The 20347-nt window shown below is 44.7% G+C and overlaps 1 protein-coding gene across 1 annotated transcript in view; it reads right to left on the reverse strand.

Annotated features, from left to right (window-relative positions):
* Nucleotides 1–20347, reverse strand: part of LOC115074010 (serine/threonine-protein kinase 17A-like) — a 70220-nt gene that overhangs the window by 31987 nt on the left and 17886 nt on the right. Inside the window, exon 2 of the mRNA XM_029573076.1 lies at nucleotides 4690–4902. Coding sequence (XP_029428936.1) covers nucleotides 4690–4902 — 213 coding nt within the window. The remainder of the gene's footprint in view (nucleotides 1–4689; nucleotides 4903–20347) is intronic.

Here is a 20347-nt window from a genome sequence, read left to right on the forward strand (position 1 = left end):
AGTACATTAGAGCCCTTGTGTAAAACATGCTGCCCTCTGCAAGAAAGATGAAACTGGGACAAAGTTCACCTTTCAGCCTGACAAAGACCAGGAGAACTCAGCCAAAGCTAAACCAGAATGGCTAAGGATCAGAGATGTAAATATCCTGAAGTGGCCCAGTCAGAGCCTCAACCTCAATCCAATCGAAAATCTATGGCATGAAGATTGTTGTTCATCAGCGCTCCCCAAGGAACTTGACAGAGTTTCAGCAGTTTTGTAAAGGAGATTTACCCAAGGGAAGTCTTGCCTAACAAATCTGCTTCATTTTTTTGAAGGGGTTAATAAATAGTGGATAAAGGTGAACTGGTAGATGCAATTAATAGCCTCATGAGAGGCGTCTAAGAAAACTAAAAAGTCATGGGATAGGAGGCGATGTCCTTTCGTGGATTACAAACTGGTAAAAAGACAGGAAACAGAGAGTAGGATTAAATGGTCAATTTTCTCAGTGGAAAAAGGTAAACAGTGGAGTGACTCAGGGATCTGTACTTGGGCCGGTGATTTTCATTATATATATAAATGATCTGGAAAGGAATACGATGAGTGAGGTTATCAAATTTGCGGATGATACAAAATTATTCAGAGTAGTTAAATCACAAGCGGATTGTGATACATTACAGGAGGACCTTGCAAGACTGGGCATCTAAATGGCAGATGAAATTTAATGTGGACAAGTGCAAGGTGTTGCATATAGGGAAAAATAACCCTTGCTGTAGTTACACGATGTTAGGTTCCATATTAGGAGCTACCATCCAGGAAAGAGATCTAGGCATCATAGTGGATAATACTTTAAAATCGTTGGCTCAGTGTGCTGCAGCAGTCAAAAAAGCAAATAGAATGTTAGGAATTATTAGGAAGGGAATGGTTAATAAACTGTATAATGTCATAATGCCTCTATATCGCTCCATGGTGAGACCGCACCTGGAATACTGTGTACAATTCTGGTCGCCGCATCTCAAAAAAGATATAGTTGCGATGGAGAAGGTACAGAGAAAGGCGACCAAAATGATAAAGGGGATGGAACAGCTCCCCTTTGAGGAAAGGCTGAAGAGGTTAGGGCTGTTCAGCTTGGAGAAGAGACGGCTGAGGGGGGATATGATAGAGGTCCTTAAGATCATGAGAGGCATTGAACGAGCAGATGTGAATCGGTTATTTACATTTTCGAATAATAGAAGGACTAGGGGGCATTCCATGAAGTTAGCAAGTAGCACATTTAAGACTAAACCGGAGAAAGTTCTTTTTTACTCAATGCACAATTAAACTCTGGAATTTGTTGCCAGAGGATGTGGTTAGTGCAGTTAGTGTAGCTGGGTTTAAAAAAAGGATTGGATAAGTTCTTGAAGGAGAAGTCCATTAACGGCTATTAATCAATTTTACTTAGGGAATAGCCACTGCTATTAACTGCATCAGTAGCATGGGATCTGCTTAGTGTTTGGGTAATTGCCAGGTTCTTGTGGCCTGGTTCGGCCTCTGTTGGAAACAGGATGCTGGGTTTGATGGACCCTTGGTCTGACCCAGTATGGCATTTTCTTATGTTCTTATGAGAATGCTCATCTAGATTTCTCAGTATTGGACCAAAGGTGACAGACTTAGCCCAAAAGGTGTTTCTCCCAAGTATCCAAGTATTGACTGGAGTTCAGCTTGGGGGGGGGGGGGGGGGGTTTGATACATATATACTTGTCCCCCATTTTTGGCCCTGAAAGTTGTGAAGTCCAAGGTGTTAAGTGGAAAAAAAAATCCTCATTTAAATGCATACAAACCTAGATGCACTGACACAACCAAACTTTCTGTGACCACAGCATGCAGTGATTTATCCGTGCCATCTCCTGACTTGTCTAGGCAAAAACATGGCAAGCACAGGACTTATTTAGCACCACAGGTGGTGCAGGAGGCTGCTGGAGTCACCTCATGGAGATGGACTCCATCCACCACAACCCTATGCCACCTTCAGTATGACCTCTGGCAGCACTATTTTTGAAATTTTCTGTCCAGTTTCCTCTCCGTGCTGAACTCATGGTGCACCAGAATCTCATGAAACACAAAGACTGGCACAGTGGGGGGGGGACGACGCTGGTCTGTTTTCAGCTTTTTAACACCTGTAACGGGGGTTCTGCTGGTGCACCTCACACAGGGCACCCTCTGCCAATCCTGACTGTGTCTCTTTTTTGTGTTTCAGAAATCCCAGGGCCAGTTATGTTTCGTATACAGCTGCATCTCTCCACAAACCAGTCTAATGTATTTCAGAGGTAGGATCAGGCACATGCCCCATGCAAAGACATTGTGCCCTTTTATCCCTCTTGACATCACACACACATGCCAGGGTATGAACTGCTGAGCATTTCAAATCTAGCTAAAAGCATTTTACAAGGCCTTGGCCAATCACTTGCATTCTCTCTTGCACACACACACACACACACACACACACACACACGCGAGTGCCAGGAGATGGTTCAGTTTTGGGGAAGGTTGCATTCTGTATTTTCAGCACTCACGGCCTGTAATTATCTCCCCTCAGCTGTACTTACCGGTAAGACTTTAATGTTACTGTGTGTCGGCGTGCATCAGTGGGACACAGTGCACCTGGCATTACACGCAGATCCCCGCAGGGACTGTGCTGCAGACAAATAGTATTTAAAAAGTGGAAGGAACATGGTACGGAGGTCAAACAGCTCCAGCAGTGAAAAATGATAAAGCCAACTGACCTGCAGCATCTGTATAGGGATGGATCAGAAGCTGTGGGCAGCTAGCCATTGGTAGCCGACGAGAAAACAAACTGGAAGCTTGCAAAAGGACGCGGCCTTAAGGTGTAGGGTATCTTAATATTCGATCCTCCCTCCATCACTCATCGTGTGCTTTGTGAACCCAAAAGGAATTTGAAAAAAAAGCCAGTACGCTTGGTGAACCGAAAACCTTGCTGGATTACGGCACAGAACAGGTACATCTTGAGATATTTAAAGGAGGGAGTTCTGTGCCACTTTCACCCCCTGTGTTACAATAGCCTGAACCAGGGGCAATCCAGTGGCGGTGTCTTACTAAAAAGTTGTTTTTCTTTAATGATAAAACACACACATTGTTTTGCTTGCAATGGCATTTTCCAGTGCATGCAATTATTTTACTTTCCGGGATTTTTTTTTTAGTTTTTACTCACGGTGTTACTGTTTCTTGTCTTTTTTGTGCAATATGAAAATATTCTGGTTTGATCCGCCTGCCTTGCATGCTCTTGGATTTCCATATAAGGTTCTGAATGAAGACAACAGCAAGAGATCTTTGGAAGGGGGTGGGTGATGAAGGGGTTTCTGTAGAAGCTGACGTGGTGCAGTTTAGGTGCCGTGTGGCTCAGACCTTGGGGGCAGGATGTGGCTACCTGCTCTGCTGACTGATGGGATGGGAGGAAGAGCTGAAGATACCTCAGACTTCGGTTCTCATAAACCAGGCTTTGCTTTCAGCACCATGCACACTTCCTGCTTCCTAGAAGCTAATTTTTTTTTCAGAATTTCCACTGACAAATTTAATGTATTCATGCAATCAAACGCGTTCATCCTGGAAGCCTAAAAAAATGTAACATGTGACCGAGAGAACCATTTTAACCTCCACCTCCCTTATACATTTTCTTAAAGTCGAGAAAATTACTTAATTCAAATATTCTACTGGCATGTCATTTGATTGCACTGAACACTTCAATCCATAGCTTGCCTTGGCAAAATCTTCAAAGATTTGCTCCTTTTTTTATTTATTAGACTGGATCCTGTTTAATGGGACTTCAGACTTATTCCCCCAAAGTTGTTTTGTGACTGAGCAAGTCACTTAACCTCCCTATCCTCAAACTTACCTTTGCAAGCTCTTCACAGAAAGCACATCAGATTAGCCTTGTATACACTCCTAGTGCTCCACCAATAATAATTATTATATTACTGTTGTTACAAAGGATATGTATTGCCGATTCTGGGAATATTTGTGTGCTGCTGCCTCCAGAATAGGACACCCCTACAACAGTATTAAGAGGTCTAGGCTAGTTACTGTCCTCAAAACTTTGGGTTCATTATATTTTTTCCCCTCAGGTTAACTTATGTATTGCCCTAGTAACATGGAAGGACATGAGGCCTTATAAATTAATCCATGAACTACACCATTCCCACTCTATGGGGTGGCCTGAGCCGACCACTTTACTCCCCTGAACCTCAGTTAGAATGAGGTTCAGTATGGCTCTTTCTTCTCATCCCCTTTGAAAGCTATCTTAGGAAATATTAGCCTCTCATGCAAAGAGAAGACTCCCGCAGAACAAAAATACCAGACTCACTGGCGAGGCAGTGCATGGAAACCAGAGCCAGTACTGCTCACACCGTTCTTCTCCTTTCATGCTGTGAAGGTTTACCTAAGGAGGTGATGGGCTCACCACCATCGGATAAACCTGCATCTGAGATAGTTTCAGTGCAAGTGTCTTCCTGCTTCCAGGCAGGATCCGACTCAATGAACTGCTGGGGTCTCTTCTAGTTTTAGCTTTCTATGATTCTCTCCCATGGATAAATGGTTCAATTCAGTTACCAGTCCCTTTAAATTATTCACCATTCATGAGCACTAAACACCCAAGAAAAAGATTAAAACAAAAAAAACAAACACGTTCTTTAGGCCAGAAAATGAGAAACAAACACTTACTATTCCAGCACCAGGATCAGCTCGCTATGGGTCTCGTACACCTCGCGCAGGTCCACGACGTGAGGACTGAACTTGGCCATCTCCAGGATGGCAATCTCGTTGATGATGTCCATACGGCAGTCTTCGCCCTTCCTCCTCTTCCGCAAGAACTTGGCGGCGTACTCTTTCCCCGTGGACTTATCCACGCATTTTTTCACCACCGCAAACTTTCCCCTGGGGGAGGGAAGAAGACAAAACACACAGAAGGTCAAATTCACTGCTGCCGAGTCATGCCAGTTGTTGCGAACCATGTCGTCATGTGTTTGAATAGGTAATAAAACACTTTCCGCCTATAGAAGACAGAAATCAGGCCGACTAGCACAAGTTGCCAGCTTCATTCACAGAGCTATGCATGGGATTCTGCATTGGTTTTATCTGATCCATTCTTCCCTTGTATTACAGAGAGAGAAGCAATCCCTTTATCACAGTGTCTACTGATACGTGAGGTACGAATGCTCAAGGCGTCATCTGAAGGGGCCAGAAATGCTTTGGACTCCAAGGCACCTCAAATGGGGGATCAAGTCCTCTCCTCCTTAAGAGCTTTCAGATACTGGCAAGGAAGCCGATTCCAGAGCCATCCTGGGTGCAGTCTGTTTATTATTTGCATCTTCAATATTGTAAGAGTGACCATCAGAAATGACTAGCAAAACATCTGGAGGGCAATCTCCCCACCCCAACCACAAATTCTGAATTTGTTATCTAGCAGTTTGGTATCCCCCTTTTTTTGTTTCATCTAAAAAATTTTGTTTAAAGAATCCAACTGTTTAGTCCTACTCTGTTTCCTGGGAAGGATCTCCCCATTGCAATCTGCCGGATAGGCAGATACTTCCAACTGACCCATATTGGGCACTGTAGGAGACAGGATACTGGGCTCAATGGGCTCTTGGTCTGACCCAACATGGCACTTCTTATGTTGAAAGGATGCCCAGGAGTGCCAGCTTTACTATGATCAGTTAAGATGCATTTTATTATGTCCTGTACATACATTACACAACTTAGGAGTACAAAGTGGGCCGAGGTGCATTTGTAGGAAAGCTGCTCCCAATAGCTACAGCAATACATTATGGCTGGGGGGAGGGGGCCAGAAAGAAACTGTGCTCTGTACTTATTGTAAATCTTCAACCAGTTAAAAAAATATATATAATAATAATAATAATAATAATAATAAAAAAACACAACTAAATTTCTGCTAACAACAATTCCAGCAAATGAAAGTCCCACAGACCAGCTGACGAGATCTCTGCTTGCATCCCACCCTTTGGTAAGGCAGATGTACACTGAGCTGCAGTCTTGAGCTTAATAAAAAAGGTCTGTTTGTAACCTATTTTTATGCTGCTTGGATGTTTCCTGCCTCAGCGCCACGGTTAGCAGGGGAGGAAACGGGCACTGCGCATGGCTGCCCAGCCACAGGTCTCTCACTGCCAGGCTCTGCAGAGGCAGCACATTGGAAACCCACCTTCCAAGTAACAAAATCATTTAGAGAAATTGAGTCTAAAAAGGACTCTAAATTATTTTTGGAAGAGATGGCTGTGGTGGAACCCCAGCAGAAAGAAGAAGTGGCCCGAGGTGACAATGTTGGGCCTACATGCAGTCCAGTCCAGCCTTCTCTCTCCACACATGCATATGAAGCCAGTATCAAACCAGTGTGGATTGCATGAAAAGCCGGTGGAAGACAGCCTGCTTTTGAGTTATAAGCAGGTTTTCCCAACCAGGTTCAGACATCTGGGTGGAGAAAGTTAAGGCGTGGACTCCTGCAGAGAATCACACACTGGGGCCGATGCACTATCATGCACACAAACAACATGTATCCAGCCTGGCGCACGCATGCCCTCTCGGGTGCTCGATCTAATATTCTAATGAGCTGGCGAGCTAAAAGGGACATGTAATGGATCATTTGTGCGGCCCTAGCATGTCCATGCCATCGAGTGCCCAGGAGGAGTGGCTGCGCGCAGCTAAGGAAAAAAACGATTGCTCAATCTTCCAAGCGTCTGTTTCCCTAACCCATGTACAGCCATGGGTTAGGAAAATGGATGCTCGTAAATTGAACTTCCCTTCCTTGACCGCTGTCAATATTTTTGTTTTTTGTTGCCACTTTCTGTAATTCCTCCTGCTTAATATCACAATAATATTAAGTAGGAGGAACCACAAAAAACCTTTTGCTCTTCTGAGCCATGGCCTGGGATGCCTCAAAACCTAACACCAACTCTGGACTGGCGTTAATTTTTCAGTGTTAAAATGTGCACATCAGGCGCACTGTTCTTTTTTTTTAGATTAGAGGTACTAGCTAATAGCCTCAACATGCATTTGAATATGGTGAGCGCTACTAGTTTCGTGGGGGGGTTGTACGCACGTTTTGGACATGCTATCCCCTTATACCATAAGGGGTTGTGGACGCACGTCCAACCACGGGTTAAACAGTGCGCTCAGCTGAGCGCATGCTATTGCATTGGCCCCATTCTGTGTGAGACAAGTGCCTCTCCTGTTCTCAGACTACCAGCGAGCATGGTATCAATTGCTGGGTGTACAGTTTGTTGCAACATTTCCGTGATGCACCAATCAGCATAGTCTGGTATGCACTGGAGTTGTTTTACAGAGGCTAAATTTCAACCATGCGCACGAGTCAGCAAGACACGTGCAGACGGGAGCGGGAGAAAGTTATGCTTGAGCCACACAGTTCATAAAATAGTGCACGTCTCCGTCCCAAAAGTCCATGCCTGTGTATCCGTGCACTCCGTCTACTTTCTATGCCTGTTTTAGAAAAGGACACGCCCAGGTTGACACCGACAATTGTAACGTGCACTTCATGACTGCAGGGTAAGTGCATAGGCAGATATTTTATAAAGCATTTCCATACGTGTACTCCACGTATGGAAATATATACCTGGGCGTGCATTGTAACTACCAGTTTGCCAACATTCTCCACCAGTTCACCCTGATCCCCCCCCTCCCCCCCACCATCTGCAGATAAAACAAGTGAAATTTCGTTTTGGCAAGTGTAAAAGCGTTCAGACAAATTCAATAATAGACGCGCTTACAGTGCTTACTAAATATTAACTTGCATGCAAATTTAAGAGCCCCACCCCAGAACACCCCTAAGCCACTCCCCTTTTTCTTCTTGTTGACATTTATGCGGGACACTCATAGCCCGTGCTTGCTTCAGGCTTTTACAAAATACTACTTTGCACATGGTACATGCTGCTTGCACGCATAACTTCCAAATTTCACACACAAACCTTTCAAACAATCCCCCCCCCCCCTAAAATTCTTAAGTGGTCAGTTTCCAAAGCTGTCTGGGGGTGGGGGAAGAAAATAATTCCCAGGTTGCCAGAACATCGGCAGCGTCATACATGCGAGCAGCCTGACCCGAGAGTTCTGGATTATAACAAGACGGCACATTTGATGCCATCCTTTGCATCAATGGACTCAGCCAGCAGACGACGTGACGGGGGGTCAATGGGGTGCGTTACATGAATGGTGTGGAATGAACTTCCAGCTGGTACCTACGCAGCCTGCACGCCCTACATCCGTATCTTTAGTTTCATCCACAGATCATTGTCCAAGGCAGGAGCCCTTAGTTCCAAAACAAACCTTCCATCTACGCCTTCCTGTGAGTAACGTTATAGCCACCACCAACCGTCTTGGCCTTGGGCCAGTCATTTTGCCATCCCAGGCCCTCTGTGTATCTGGCTGCACCTGGGAAGCAGTAAAAAGGCCCTCTTCCAATAATGCTGTCCCATGCTTACTTGCAGAGCGAGATGCAAGGTGCATATATCTGATGTACACTGCTCCTAGGGCAAGGTGGGTTTGGTGAATGCTGCTAGGCACGTGCCAATTAAGCCCTTATCCCCCCCTGGGATTTGTAACGTAACCTGTTAGCTGACCCATGGATTGTTCCCAGGGTAGCCTCTTATCTTTCTCCTGCAGCATCTCCCAGCCAGGATATTCCCTTCACTTGATAGCAAGGGCCAGCCCCTCCATGTGTACACTCCGTTAATACTAGATAGATTAGAAACACAGCTCTCAATTGTGAGTGCCCTGTAGGTTTGCCTAGTGCCAGCATTTTCTTTAAACAGGGCTGGATTAAAACATGCTGAGGCAATACATTATGTCAAGGTTAAGAGGCCAATTGCATTGGAAAAAAAAAAACCAAACCATAGTAAAATGTAAAAAAAAAACAACAAAAAACCAAACAACAGCTTTAAATTTTATAATTATTTTTTGTATTTTCAGGCTCCTCAGACTGAGGCCCTAAGCTGCAGCTTGTGTCTAAATCTGGCACAGTCTTTAAAATGTAAATAACGAAAGAAAAACAAAACGAGGGGAGCCAGGGATGCTCAATTCGGCTCCTTGAGATGGGTTACATTTCTATATTTTGGGATACTCTGGACACTGACCCTGACTGAGAAAGCCCTGATATGGGGAAGTGCACTGAATCGTGGTGAGAAGAATTCGATACTTGCCATTCAAGAGTCAGAACAAGGAGTCGCAGCCTCGGAGTGGTCAGTCTTTCCTGCCCTTACAGGTTTCATCCTCGTTGAGTGCCAACTCCAGTACGAAGGCTGCCATCCCTGCATTTGAGCTCCTAAAGATTCCACCTGCTGTTTGATGTACTAACTACGTGATCACGCCTAACTCCAGGGATGGTGGAAGACACAAAGCAGAGGGGAGGACAAATCCTACAGAAACCCAACTGAGCAGAAGGATTCGGAGCCTCTCTGTGGATCACTGGTTTCATCCAGATTGCATCACCATAGGGCAGAGATACCCAAATTTGGATTTCAAGAACTCTCAATGGATCTAGTTTTAGGGTAATCAAAACACAAACATGGGTCTGCTCCTTGGACCAAGGGTATGCAAATGTGTTCCTCTGTAGAGATCCCAAAATCTAGACCTCTGTGGAGCTTCATGAAGGATTGGGAAACCCCTGAACAAAAGGTATGATGGTGACACCATGGCTCGTGAAGTGCTCCGAGATCCACTCCCAGGAAAGCTTCTACAGAAAACCAGCTAGCCCCACCCACAGAGTAATTTTAAGAGCATCCACATAAGCATGGAGTCGGCAGGTGCTTCTTGCCTGCGGACTTTGCACTGACCTTTGCTGAAAAGTACCTCAGGGACAAAAAGGGTCCGAACACATCTGTATCTGCTATTTTGCACAGGTATTTTTCACAGCGAGAACTACATGCATACTTTTGGAAACTCGGAAGTATGTTTATTTATTTATTTAAGGATTTATATACCGGAGGTTCCTGTATAATATACATATCACCCCGGTTTACAATGAACAGTAACTATCGCTTCAAGTTAGCGGTTTACAATGAACATGGTTAATCCAAATAACAGGAAAATATATATAATAATGTTAACAATTAAGAAGTAATAATAAATAGATAAAATAACAATAAATAAATAAATAACAGTAAAATAAAATAACTAACAGTATGTGCATAGCCCCGCCTCCCCCTACTATGGGTGAAAGTACGCGCACAGGGGCCCTGTGCACACACTCTTACCCGCAAATAAGGGTCAATTTCCAAAAGTTATGTATGTAAATGTAACACACACATCAGCAGTGTGTTTAACGCAGGTAAAACCTATTGATAACACTGGTCTACGTTTGAAAAAAAGTTTTCTGCTGACCTAATTATTTTTGCCGATTCTGAATATGAAGTCAAAAAATATGCAATACGTCAAATTTTTTCACAAATGAGAAATGTTTGATTAAAGATTATAAAGTCGAATATCAAGGGTAATAAGTTCTGAAGAAGCGATAGCACATAATATATTTGTTTCATGCAAAAAACAAGTCTATCGTCTAACCAAGATAGCAATAGTTGTGTAAATTTTAATTGTTAGGGAGAAATTCTCTTTTTGGATGCTCTGGAATAGTTATGATCAGGGTTGTCACGCTATAAACACCAGCAGTAGTCTGCCATCATGTTTGTGTTCCATCTGCCTTGATATCTATGTTCCATGTTCTTGATGGAAGCGTTCTCCTTGTTCTTCACTCATAGCTCCAAGATTTGAGGGGAAGTAGTTCAGGTGGCTATCAAGGAAATGCAATTTGACAATTTGACTTTTTCTCCAACCTTTAATCCACTGTCTCAGGTTTTCAACACATGTCCTGCACACTTTATGTGGTGCCCAAGGTTTGTCCTGGTCACCCAGTTTAACCGTGAAATATGCATGATAAGCTTTTCGTACAAAGTCAGATATATTTGTCCTTTGTTTGGTGTTGTAAAACCACCACAAATGTAACAGAATATATCAGGATCATTCCGGCACCGTCCACGCACTATTCAAGTGTTGGATGACATTCAACAAAAAAAAGATTTAACAGAGTTAAATTTGCTGTAACTTCTAAGCCTCTTGAATGACTGAATGCTGTCGTCTGCTGCTTATATAGCCATAAAATGCCTACGTCAACAGGTTTAAACTGTTTAATAAGCAGTCTTCCTATTGGTTATACTGACTGCATAATTCAGCATCTCTTTCTGCGCATTAATTATCTTTTTGCGTATTCAGCATATCTAAATAGTAATGTTACGTTATTGTTATTTTATTTATTTATTTAAGGTTTTTATATACCGGCAATCATGAAAACATATCTTGCTGGTTTACATAGAACAGGAGTGCAGAAGAAATACATCAAACTAGAACTGTGGTGACCGAAGGTGCAGTTACATTTAACAAGGGTAGCATAACTTGGAGAAAGGAGGAAGAGAGAGGAAAGAATAGAAATGGTTAAACAATATACACGTTAAATACTATATACAAAAGGCATGGTTAAGGGCTGAATATTTTGAGGAGTCATTAGAATGTGTCTATATTATATATATATTATATTATATTAGAATATATATTAGAATTGTTATATGAGTAGACAGCGTTTTGCGGAAAAACTGGACGCGACTGGAGGAAACGGATGTGATTTTTGGATTCAGCACATTAAATTACATAAAGATCACATGTTATCTTGTAGTAGGCAAAATTGATGTAGACCAGTGTCTACATCACTGGTACAGCTTTTAAAAATCATCCTCCCTGTGCTTAGAAACTGATTAGCCCATGGTTACCTAGAGGATTGGAAGGGATCTCAAGATGTCATCCTGTCCATCAGAAAGATTTCCTGTACCTAAACCACCCCAGAGGATGGTCTTCAGTGCCTCCAGCGATGGGGAGCCCCCCCACCTGCCTATGACAAATGTTCCTTCTCTTATCCTGCAGAAGGTGGCAGCGGGTTTGTCTGAGAACGTCCAGTGCCTGCTTTGGCTCTTCTCTGTTTAGCAGAAAGCATAGGAGGATAACTCATGGAAAATTAAAAAAAAAAAAAAAAAAAAAAAAAGACAAAAGCCTTTCTAAAATTGCTTCAGATTTGAAACCACATTTAACCAAGAACAGGTGGGTTGCCAGAGAGACAGAGCTACTGAAAACGTAAATAGTCAAGTCGCAGGAGGAAATAGAAGCTAAACAGAAGGAAATCACTATCTGAGGCCAAGACTTAATGCGCTATAAACAAGTCCCTTTTCATCCTGTACAGGGCAGGCAAGCAAACGCCCAGAAATCCCAGGCTTCTGACTCGCTCCGCTGTTGCATCACCACAGTCAGTTTGGATATCAGGAAGGAATGCCTCTCACTTAACCTAGGGCAGGCTCTGTCATCTCTGCTATTTTCTAAAATCAATCACCTGGTCTCTCTGCCCTGCCGAAAAGCTTATCATGCATATTTCAGGGTTAAACTGGGTGACCAGGACAAACCTTGGACACCACATAAAGTGTGCAGGACATGTGTTGAAAACCTGAGACAGTGGACTAAAGGTCAGAGAAACATACAAACTGTTAATGTGACTCCAACATTGCTCTATGCTTCAACGGCAAGAGGAAATGTGGAAAAAAGGATTTGCATTCACAGAAAAGCGGGGAGTGCTTGCTTGTTATGGCAGTTACTACCCCAAACCAAATAAGCCTGCAGCGGCGGATTCCCAATGAAGACTGGCCCGGGGATTCGCCGCCCAGGCCAGCCCAGGAGATACCACGTGGTCTGCCACGCTCAGCAGACCACATGACTAGCGCGACCGGCCCACCGGGGGATGCTCGATCCCCCAATAGGCCAATCCGCCCCTGTAAGCCTGATACTTCACTTTCAATGCATATCCAGCGTAACTCTCTGCTTCAACAGCAGGGGGTAATGAAGAAAAGATGGTTTATATTCAAACAACAACAACAACCACAAGGACTGAATTGCATAGGCTGGGTAAACAAATAAGTGTGGGAGTAGCTTGCTTGTTACGGCAGTTACTACCCCAAACCAAATAAGCCTGATACTTCACTTAGATGCAGTTCCAACACTGCTCTCTACATTACTGGCGGGGGTGGAAGGGAAATAGAACCAAAAGGTTACTAAGGGCCAAGAGTAACAGATAAGTATGGGGAGAAAAAAAAAAAAGTGTGAAAGCTTGCTGGGCAGACTGGATGGGCCGTTTGGTCTTCTTCTGCTGTCATTTCTATGTTGTTCTACCATAGTCTTGGACGTGGGAGCTTGGGTCCTGTGCAGCCAACCTCAGCTTCACACCCAGTAACGGGATGCACAGATCGAAACGCCACCGGGTCCGGACCTTCTTCTGACCACCACCCAGTGATCTGGGGGAAGGGGAGAGGGATAAGGGAAGGCCCAAAACATTCCCCACTATGTATGCAGCTCAGAAAAAAAAACAATTCCTCCCCAACTCCCAGATATTTCTATCAGTTATGCTGGATGACCTGTTGTGCTTCTTCTAGATTACTGCAAAGCTTATACAACCTGCTGACAAGCCAGAGTAATCGTGTCCGCTGATCTCTGTAGAAAGCAACCAGAGGGTGCAAGGGATTTAGCTAGACTTTAATGAACCAGTTTGCACTGGCTTATGGTCCCCGAATTCATAGGGCCACCCTGCGCAGCTCTGCCACTGCAGAAGACATGACCCAGGGGATGATTTGGTAGGGAGTGGATGAACCTATGATACGGGCAGAAGAGGATTTGGTTACCCACCAATGCGGTGCCTTTGCCACAAGGCTGACTGCGCCCATCCCCGGCAGACCGCCAAGATTTCCAAAGCACCTACAAGACCTTGGCTCCAGTGGTGATCCTCAAAAACACAGTGAATGGGGGGGGGGGGGGGGGCCAGGGGCTACACCTGCGCTTACAGGTCCCACCTTCTGCATGGTAGCCCAGAGGGGGCAGGGCCTGTGAGTGCCGTCTTCAGCCACACACTTACTGTGCTTTGAGGGTCTCTGCTAGAGCCGAGGGGAGGAGGTGGTGGGTGGGCAACGATGGTGGTCGTGCTGTATTCCAAGGTCCGGGTCAGGATTGCAGGGCAGAAAAGGGTGGGAAATTAGCCGCCACCCCCCAAATTTCACTGCTTTACAGAGAGACCTAATAGGCCTGTGCCTAAATCCGGACTTGGATAGGGGGGTAGGTGAAGCAGATTGCTAACGGTTATATTGCTGGTTTGGAGATTCTGCAAGCAGCATCAGATTAAGACATGCTGAGGCCCTCAACTCTGTCAAGTTTAAAAGACCCCATTGCATTACCAAAATGTAGTCCTTTTTTTTGGTAAATTTAGAAACCTCAAACTATGGTTTAGGTAGCCTGTGCCTAAAATCAGACACTACCTGCAACCTACCAGCCTCCCTTAACTTAAATTAAAAAAAAAAAAAAAAAAGCCAGATTGGTTGGCACCGTTCTCTGCCTCTTACCTGCCCTAAGCAGGTTTCGGTTAGTGCCACCTCCGCTGTTGGGGCTGTCAGGGCCTCCATCCCCCTTCTCAGCATCTTAAGGCGTACTCACATTTTCTCTGCGCCTCCCTCGCGGAGGAGTCACAGAGAGACCCCTTCATCCTTGAGCTTTCTTTTCTATGGAAGGTGCTACTTTTTGGTGCTCTTTACAAAGCCTGCTAGAGATTTGAACATTTCCATCAGTGGCAGTGCATGGGTCAAGCAGCGGGTGGGCCAACAACTACTATGGTCATTGCCTTTTCTCTTTCCCCAGCACCACCATCCTTCTCTATTACCATCGGCTTCTTCGGTCTCTTCATGTATTTCTGGTGGTGCGATTGCACCGTCTTAGCTTTACGTGAGCTGCCCCTGGACTTGGGTGAGGGGGGGGGGGGGTATGCAGTTCTGTCTTAAAAATGCCTGTTTTATAGTGGTGTTGACTTCCCTTCAGCTTTAATGCTGCTCACCCCCTGCCAAGCTTCATCCTGCCACTGGAGCAAGTCTGAACAGATACTGGGGTAGTTCTCTTTCCCATCCTCCCCCTAAGCCCAGCACCATGTGACTCCCAGTGTGCGTCACAGCTAGCCCTCCCCCCACAGGTCAGGGCATGAGAGCCCTGGGTTGCCTCCCTTACTGGTTAACAGTCCTGGACTCCCTCCTGGAGCAGTGGGTGGGGGGGTGTAGAGATCAAAGCAGGACATTAAAACTAGTCGAGAAAGGTCTTTAATGATCCTGATCCTCTCACTAAATGTTTAACTAATTCAGTGATACATGAGTGAGAAAGACAAACTTGGGTCAAGAAACAAAAAAGGGTTGGTCCTGCAGTGAATGTAGGTCTATTAAAAAGTTTCCATATCGCTTATGTATTTAGATCTTCAGCGCTGATTAGAAAGACCTTTTTGTTTTGTTTTCTAAGGGCATTTCAGCATGAAACGCCCCTTTGGATTGTGTAGTTGGAGTGCAAGTGAGGGCATGCAACATGTGAAATGCAGAGCAAGCCAGACCCCTGGCAACAGCTAGGAATGCTGACATGAGAAACCGTTCCTGGACATCCCACGGGTCGCAGACAAGGAGGATACATCCCATAGCAGGCTGCCGTGAGAGATCAGAACCGATTTCAATACTTTGCTTCTTACATCTAAATATTGACTTTACAGGGTACTACTTGCATTTAATTTCTGTTGAAAATGTTTTCATAAAATCCTTTAACAATGAGAGTAGTACAAAAACTATGGGGCATGTTGCCCCTTAGGGGTGGAAAAAAAATGACTGAAATGCAAGTGCAGGTCAGCAATGGATGAAAAGCCAGGAAGAGCAATGCTCTCTTCCTACCTTCTGTTTAGAGAGGAGAGGAGGCCTGGGGTTCAGAGAGGAGAAAGAGGAGCAAAGGTCAGGGTGGAAAGTAGAGGTGAGGTGGGGCAAAAATAACCTTGCCCACCTGGCCACAGGAAACCAGGTCACGTTTATACCACATGAAGGTGTGGTTTTTTTGTTTCCTTTGGAAAAACAACTGAGTTAAGTGCCTAAGCACTAAGCAGAGTTGGATGATTAAATAGGGCTGTTCAGAGTTTGGTCATGCAGCCAGTCAAACTTGACTAATTTTCAGTAGATTCGATATTTAGATTGCCTGTAACTTGCTACCAGTTAAATTAGATGTCTAACTTATTGTCATTGAGGAAATAGAGATCATCAAGCTTTAATAAATATAGGCATCCAAGTGACATTCAGATAGACATGTTAGAAGTCTAATACAATTTTAGATGCCCAAAATCCCACGTGAATATTAAAACCATTGACATCAAATATTTACCCCAATGTTTTCACCCGGTATGGAAAAGCAGTAGGGCTGGCATGAGAAATCATTTCAGTACTGGTTTTCAAAGTCCCTTCCCAAAGTCATGTTCACTTTGTAGGTCTAATTTTCTTTGGGCAACACTGCCTTGGAAACAGGTTGTCCAAGGAAGCTTAGGGTCGAAAAAGGGCAGAGACGCAGTTCAGTGCAATATGCAACAAGCCAAGGTCCAAGAGCATAAGGGGTTAAGATTGAAGGGAAAGGTGGTTTTATCATCAGACATCCAAAGTTTGATATATTCATACCTAGCATCCCTGTTTGTAGTGACAATGTGACAACACTAATCAAGGCAATAATTTCTAGACAAAAATTTGGGATCCTGCTATGCATTAACAAAGCCCGATTGGTGCAAAGTTCACTAACTGGTAATCACAGTCAAAACCAATTTTCAGTGACAACAATTTGCAAACTCTGCCTTGTGTTTTTCTTTTCTGGATCTTCAAGTGTTTCCCCAAGCTGGGTATCTGGCTTGTGATTTAAGTATTACATCTTTGGGCAAGGTGCCACCCATGCTTACCAGTCCACCTCTGGCATAATATTACAAAGCCCAGATTCCAGACACAGCGATTAAGGAATACGCAAGTACAGATGCTGGACCACAAGCACATTTTCTGAAAAACACACACAGACCCCCATACCAGCATGGTCCTGAGCTAATTACAGAGCTCACTTCCAGCTTATCGCTGCTGGTTCCCATCTGTTTGCTTGCTTTTTTTTTAAATTTATATTCCATATCCATCCACGGTGCAAGGTGGATGTACAAAATAGAATTCCAAATCAACGGGCAGTTTCATCCACCATGAAACACACAGGCTTCCCCCTCACTCTCTCTTCCCTGATAAATGTGACGCTGGAGAAGTAAGCCCAAGCATCAGAGGGTAATGTTACCAAGTGACCATGTACGCACTGGTGCATTTTGTTTTGGCTCTTGTAACAATGGCATTATAATGTGTCATGCTATAAGAGATACATCACTTACAAATGTAATGTAACTTTCACACCCCTTACCCTCCTCCTCCCTGTCCACAGTGGGACATATTCAAGGAGATCTCTCTGTACCTACCACACCTGAATGTAATCCGCTTTGAAGTGCCGAAAGGTGGAATATAAATTAAATAATAGAAATGATCCCAGAAGATACATAGGCTGGGACGCCTAGTGAAATGTCATGCAATATTCTGTACATGTCCATATTTATTCAGTAAAGAAAGCATACGAGCTAGACTAGCAACATCGCCAACTAATAATTCCAAACCGCCTGTGCACTTCTACTTTCCATTAAAAACATTTATATGAATAAGTTGTGTATAATTTTTTATAATTGCCTAATTTAGAACATATCTAAACACACACACATTTCCATCACGGTTAAAACTTGAAAGTACCTCAAAAGAAGTCCGTCCTCTCTGATTGACGCCTTACATCATCTACAGTTATTGTTTAATTTGTTGACATCCCACATAACTGCTCAGTAACAAAATGAAGTATCAATGAAGAATCCCTTCACAATGAGATCCATTTTTATTTTGTAAACAAGAACCAAGGATGGAGTGAGGCGCCAGTTGGAGGGGATTGACTTTTGGGGGTACTTCTCTTAGGGCAGAGTTTCAACTTTGGAGCTTTGATGAAATGTGTGTGCTTTGTTAGCTGTTTTGGTTATGTTTAGTCATGTTTTAAATTAGGTAATTATATGAATGCACTTTGTTTAATATAAAGCATTTTCCGGAATGTATGGATTCTGGGCTATAAGGCATGACCCAATTTTATTGACGTTTGAAACAAAACATAAAGGCATTTTGGATCACCTTTCCTGAGGTATGGCAGCACGTCATACCTCAGGAAAGGTATCATGTGGCGTTCCAGACCATGATGAGCACTTCTGGAAAAAGGACAAGTCCTGCCCACGATGTTAAATATATGGGAGGGAAGAGGAGGAGAGATCGCAACCCACAGCGCCAAAGAGAAAAGCAAACGCTACTTTAACATCCTAATGGCAAAGACCCAAAGGTCTTCCATGATGGCCCAAGTACAAAAGCGGTGCCACACGCCCAGCCAAAAATGAGTCTGAAAGCTTGCATATGGCTCTTCTTCAAATCAGGCAGTTAGCTGCTGGACTTGAGGTAGGGTTACCAGCAGCCTATCCTACTCCTCCAACCAACAACGAGAGAGATTACCAGAAGTCTACTCTGCCCTTAAGAAATGGCTCAACCACAAAGAGGTTAAGGGCAGCATGCCTGGTACATTGGAGCCTCTGCTCAGAGACTCCCAAGCCCATAGGAGTGGATGAATCTAACAATCCAAACCCACATTTTTCTTAGGCACAGTAAGATGGGATGGCTCCTGTCTGCTAGGATCAGATAGGAAGGGCCCTGTTGGCTGCTGCTGTGTTCTCCGCACAGCAAGGGAACTTTGTTTTTTTGAAGGAGTGACTGGAGCAAATGGTGTGCATGCTGCACAGACTGAAGCCGGATGCCACAGGGAGCCCACACACAGGCTTCTGAAGAGTGCTTGGTTTTTACTAAGTGACATTTATCACCAGGAGGCCACTAAGTGCCTGCAGCTTCCCTTCCCTGCCCCCGCCCCCCATCAGATTCCTTGCTAGTGCTACCATCCTTATAGGAGGCAAGGAACAACTAACCTAGCAGCAGGGCATGTGGCCTTACCCAGATTCCTTTTCACCCTATCTGCACCCTACATTTGTCTTGGATTCAGGAAACTTTACTGGCTTGACAATTTGGACATGTGTGGCCAAAAGTAATCCACAGCCCCAAATCCCACCATTGGGATGAGGGCAATAAAATGCACAGTTCCCTCAGCCGGCCACCTCCCCTCCACCTACCGCATCCTGAATGAGCCAGCAGATCACTGCCTGGGCAAGGTGCCCGGGACGCTACACTACAACAGTGGCAGAGGTATTTGGGGAGAGGCAGGGGGAGCAGGGCAAGTGACAAGCAGGAAACTGCTGTCTCCTCTCAGGCTTTTATTTCTCACATCAGAAAACCACTTAGACAAGACAAATGAGCACGACAATGGGCCCCAGCTGGTTCCTGCTGGTGGTGTGGGGAGGACAGGACCACACTGCGCTCATTCATCCTGCACTCCCTTCCCCCCACCCTTTCATCTCTTCTACAAAACCAAACCTCATCCTCTCTTATGATCTTTTCTAAGCAACCAGGAAGCGCGACAAGTGTTAGCAGATGATTCCAGGTCATAGGGAATGGAAAGAACCAGGCCTGGTTTGTGACCTGCTGCATTCTGGGATTTGTAGTTCAAAATGTCCTTAAGGATTGTATATTACTTAAGGAAAAAAAGGAAAGGGGGCAGGATTGCAGGATCCACCCAATGACCAGAGATCTGGGTTCAATTTAATAAGTAAATTCTTAGTGTCAGAAAAGCATATTCCAAACCTGGGGCTGGCCCATCTTGAGGACTGGAAACATGAGGACAGTGTTGGCCTTCCTTGATTTTTTTTTTCTTTTTCACCAGGCAGTTTCCTCCTGTTCCTTTGTACTTTCAGCTCATTCAGAACCAGGACTGGGATCCGGTGCCCCGAGCCTTCATTTGAAGCTACCTGGAGATTTTTCCCCCTAATTTATATTTAGTCTGGTCCTGGGCTGGGAGGGGGGGGGGGGGGGCATGCACCTGAGCTCCTTCCGGAACTTGCAGATTGGGCCCTGAATCCGGCTACTAAGTGTCACCCTTAAGCAAGGGCCTGAATCTACCCTCGCCCCCACGAGCTGCTGCAGCTCCAGCGGATCAAGGGAGCAAAAAAGACTCAACGCGGGAACTGAACCAGGGACCATATGGCGCTCTGCACAGCATCTACCAAGCGAGCCGAAGGGCCAGATCTGCCTTCCTTGACTTTAGCTTTCCTTGTACAGCATCCTGGGATTCCATCGCCAACACGTCCACCCCCACCACTGGCATTTTAAGGTTAGGGTGGTGCCACGTCTTCCTGCAGTTACTGCCCTGGATTTCTATGCCACTGCCTCCTATTTTTATATGATGAGTGCAG

The sequence above is a fragment of the Rhinatrema bivittatum genome, chromosome 12, assembly GCF_901001135.1.
Source record: "Rhinatrema bivittatum chromosome 12, aRhiBiv1.1, whole genome shotgun sequence".
Taxonomy (NCBI): domain Eukaryota; kingdom Metazoa; phylum Chordata; class Amphibia; order Gymnophiona; family Rhinatrematidae; genus Rhinatrema; species Rhinatrema bivittatum.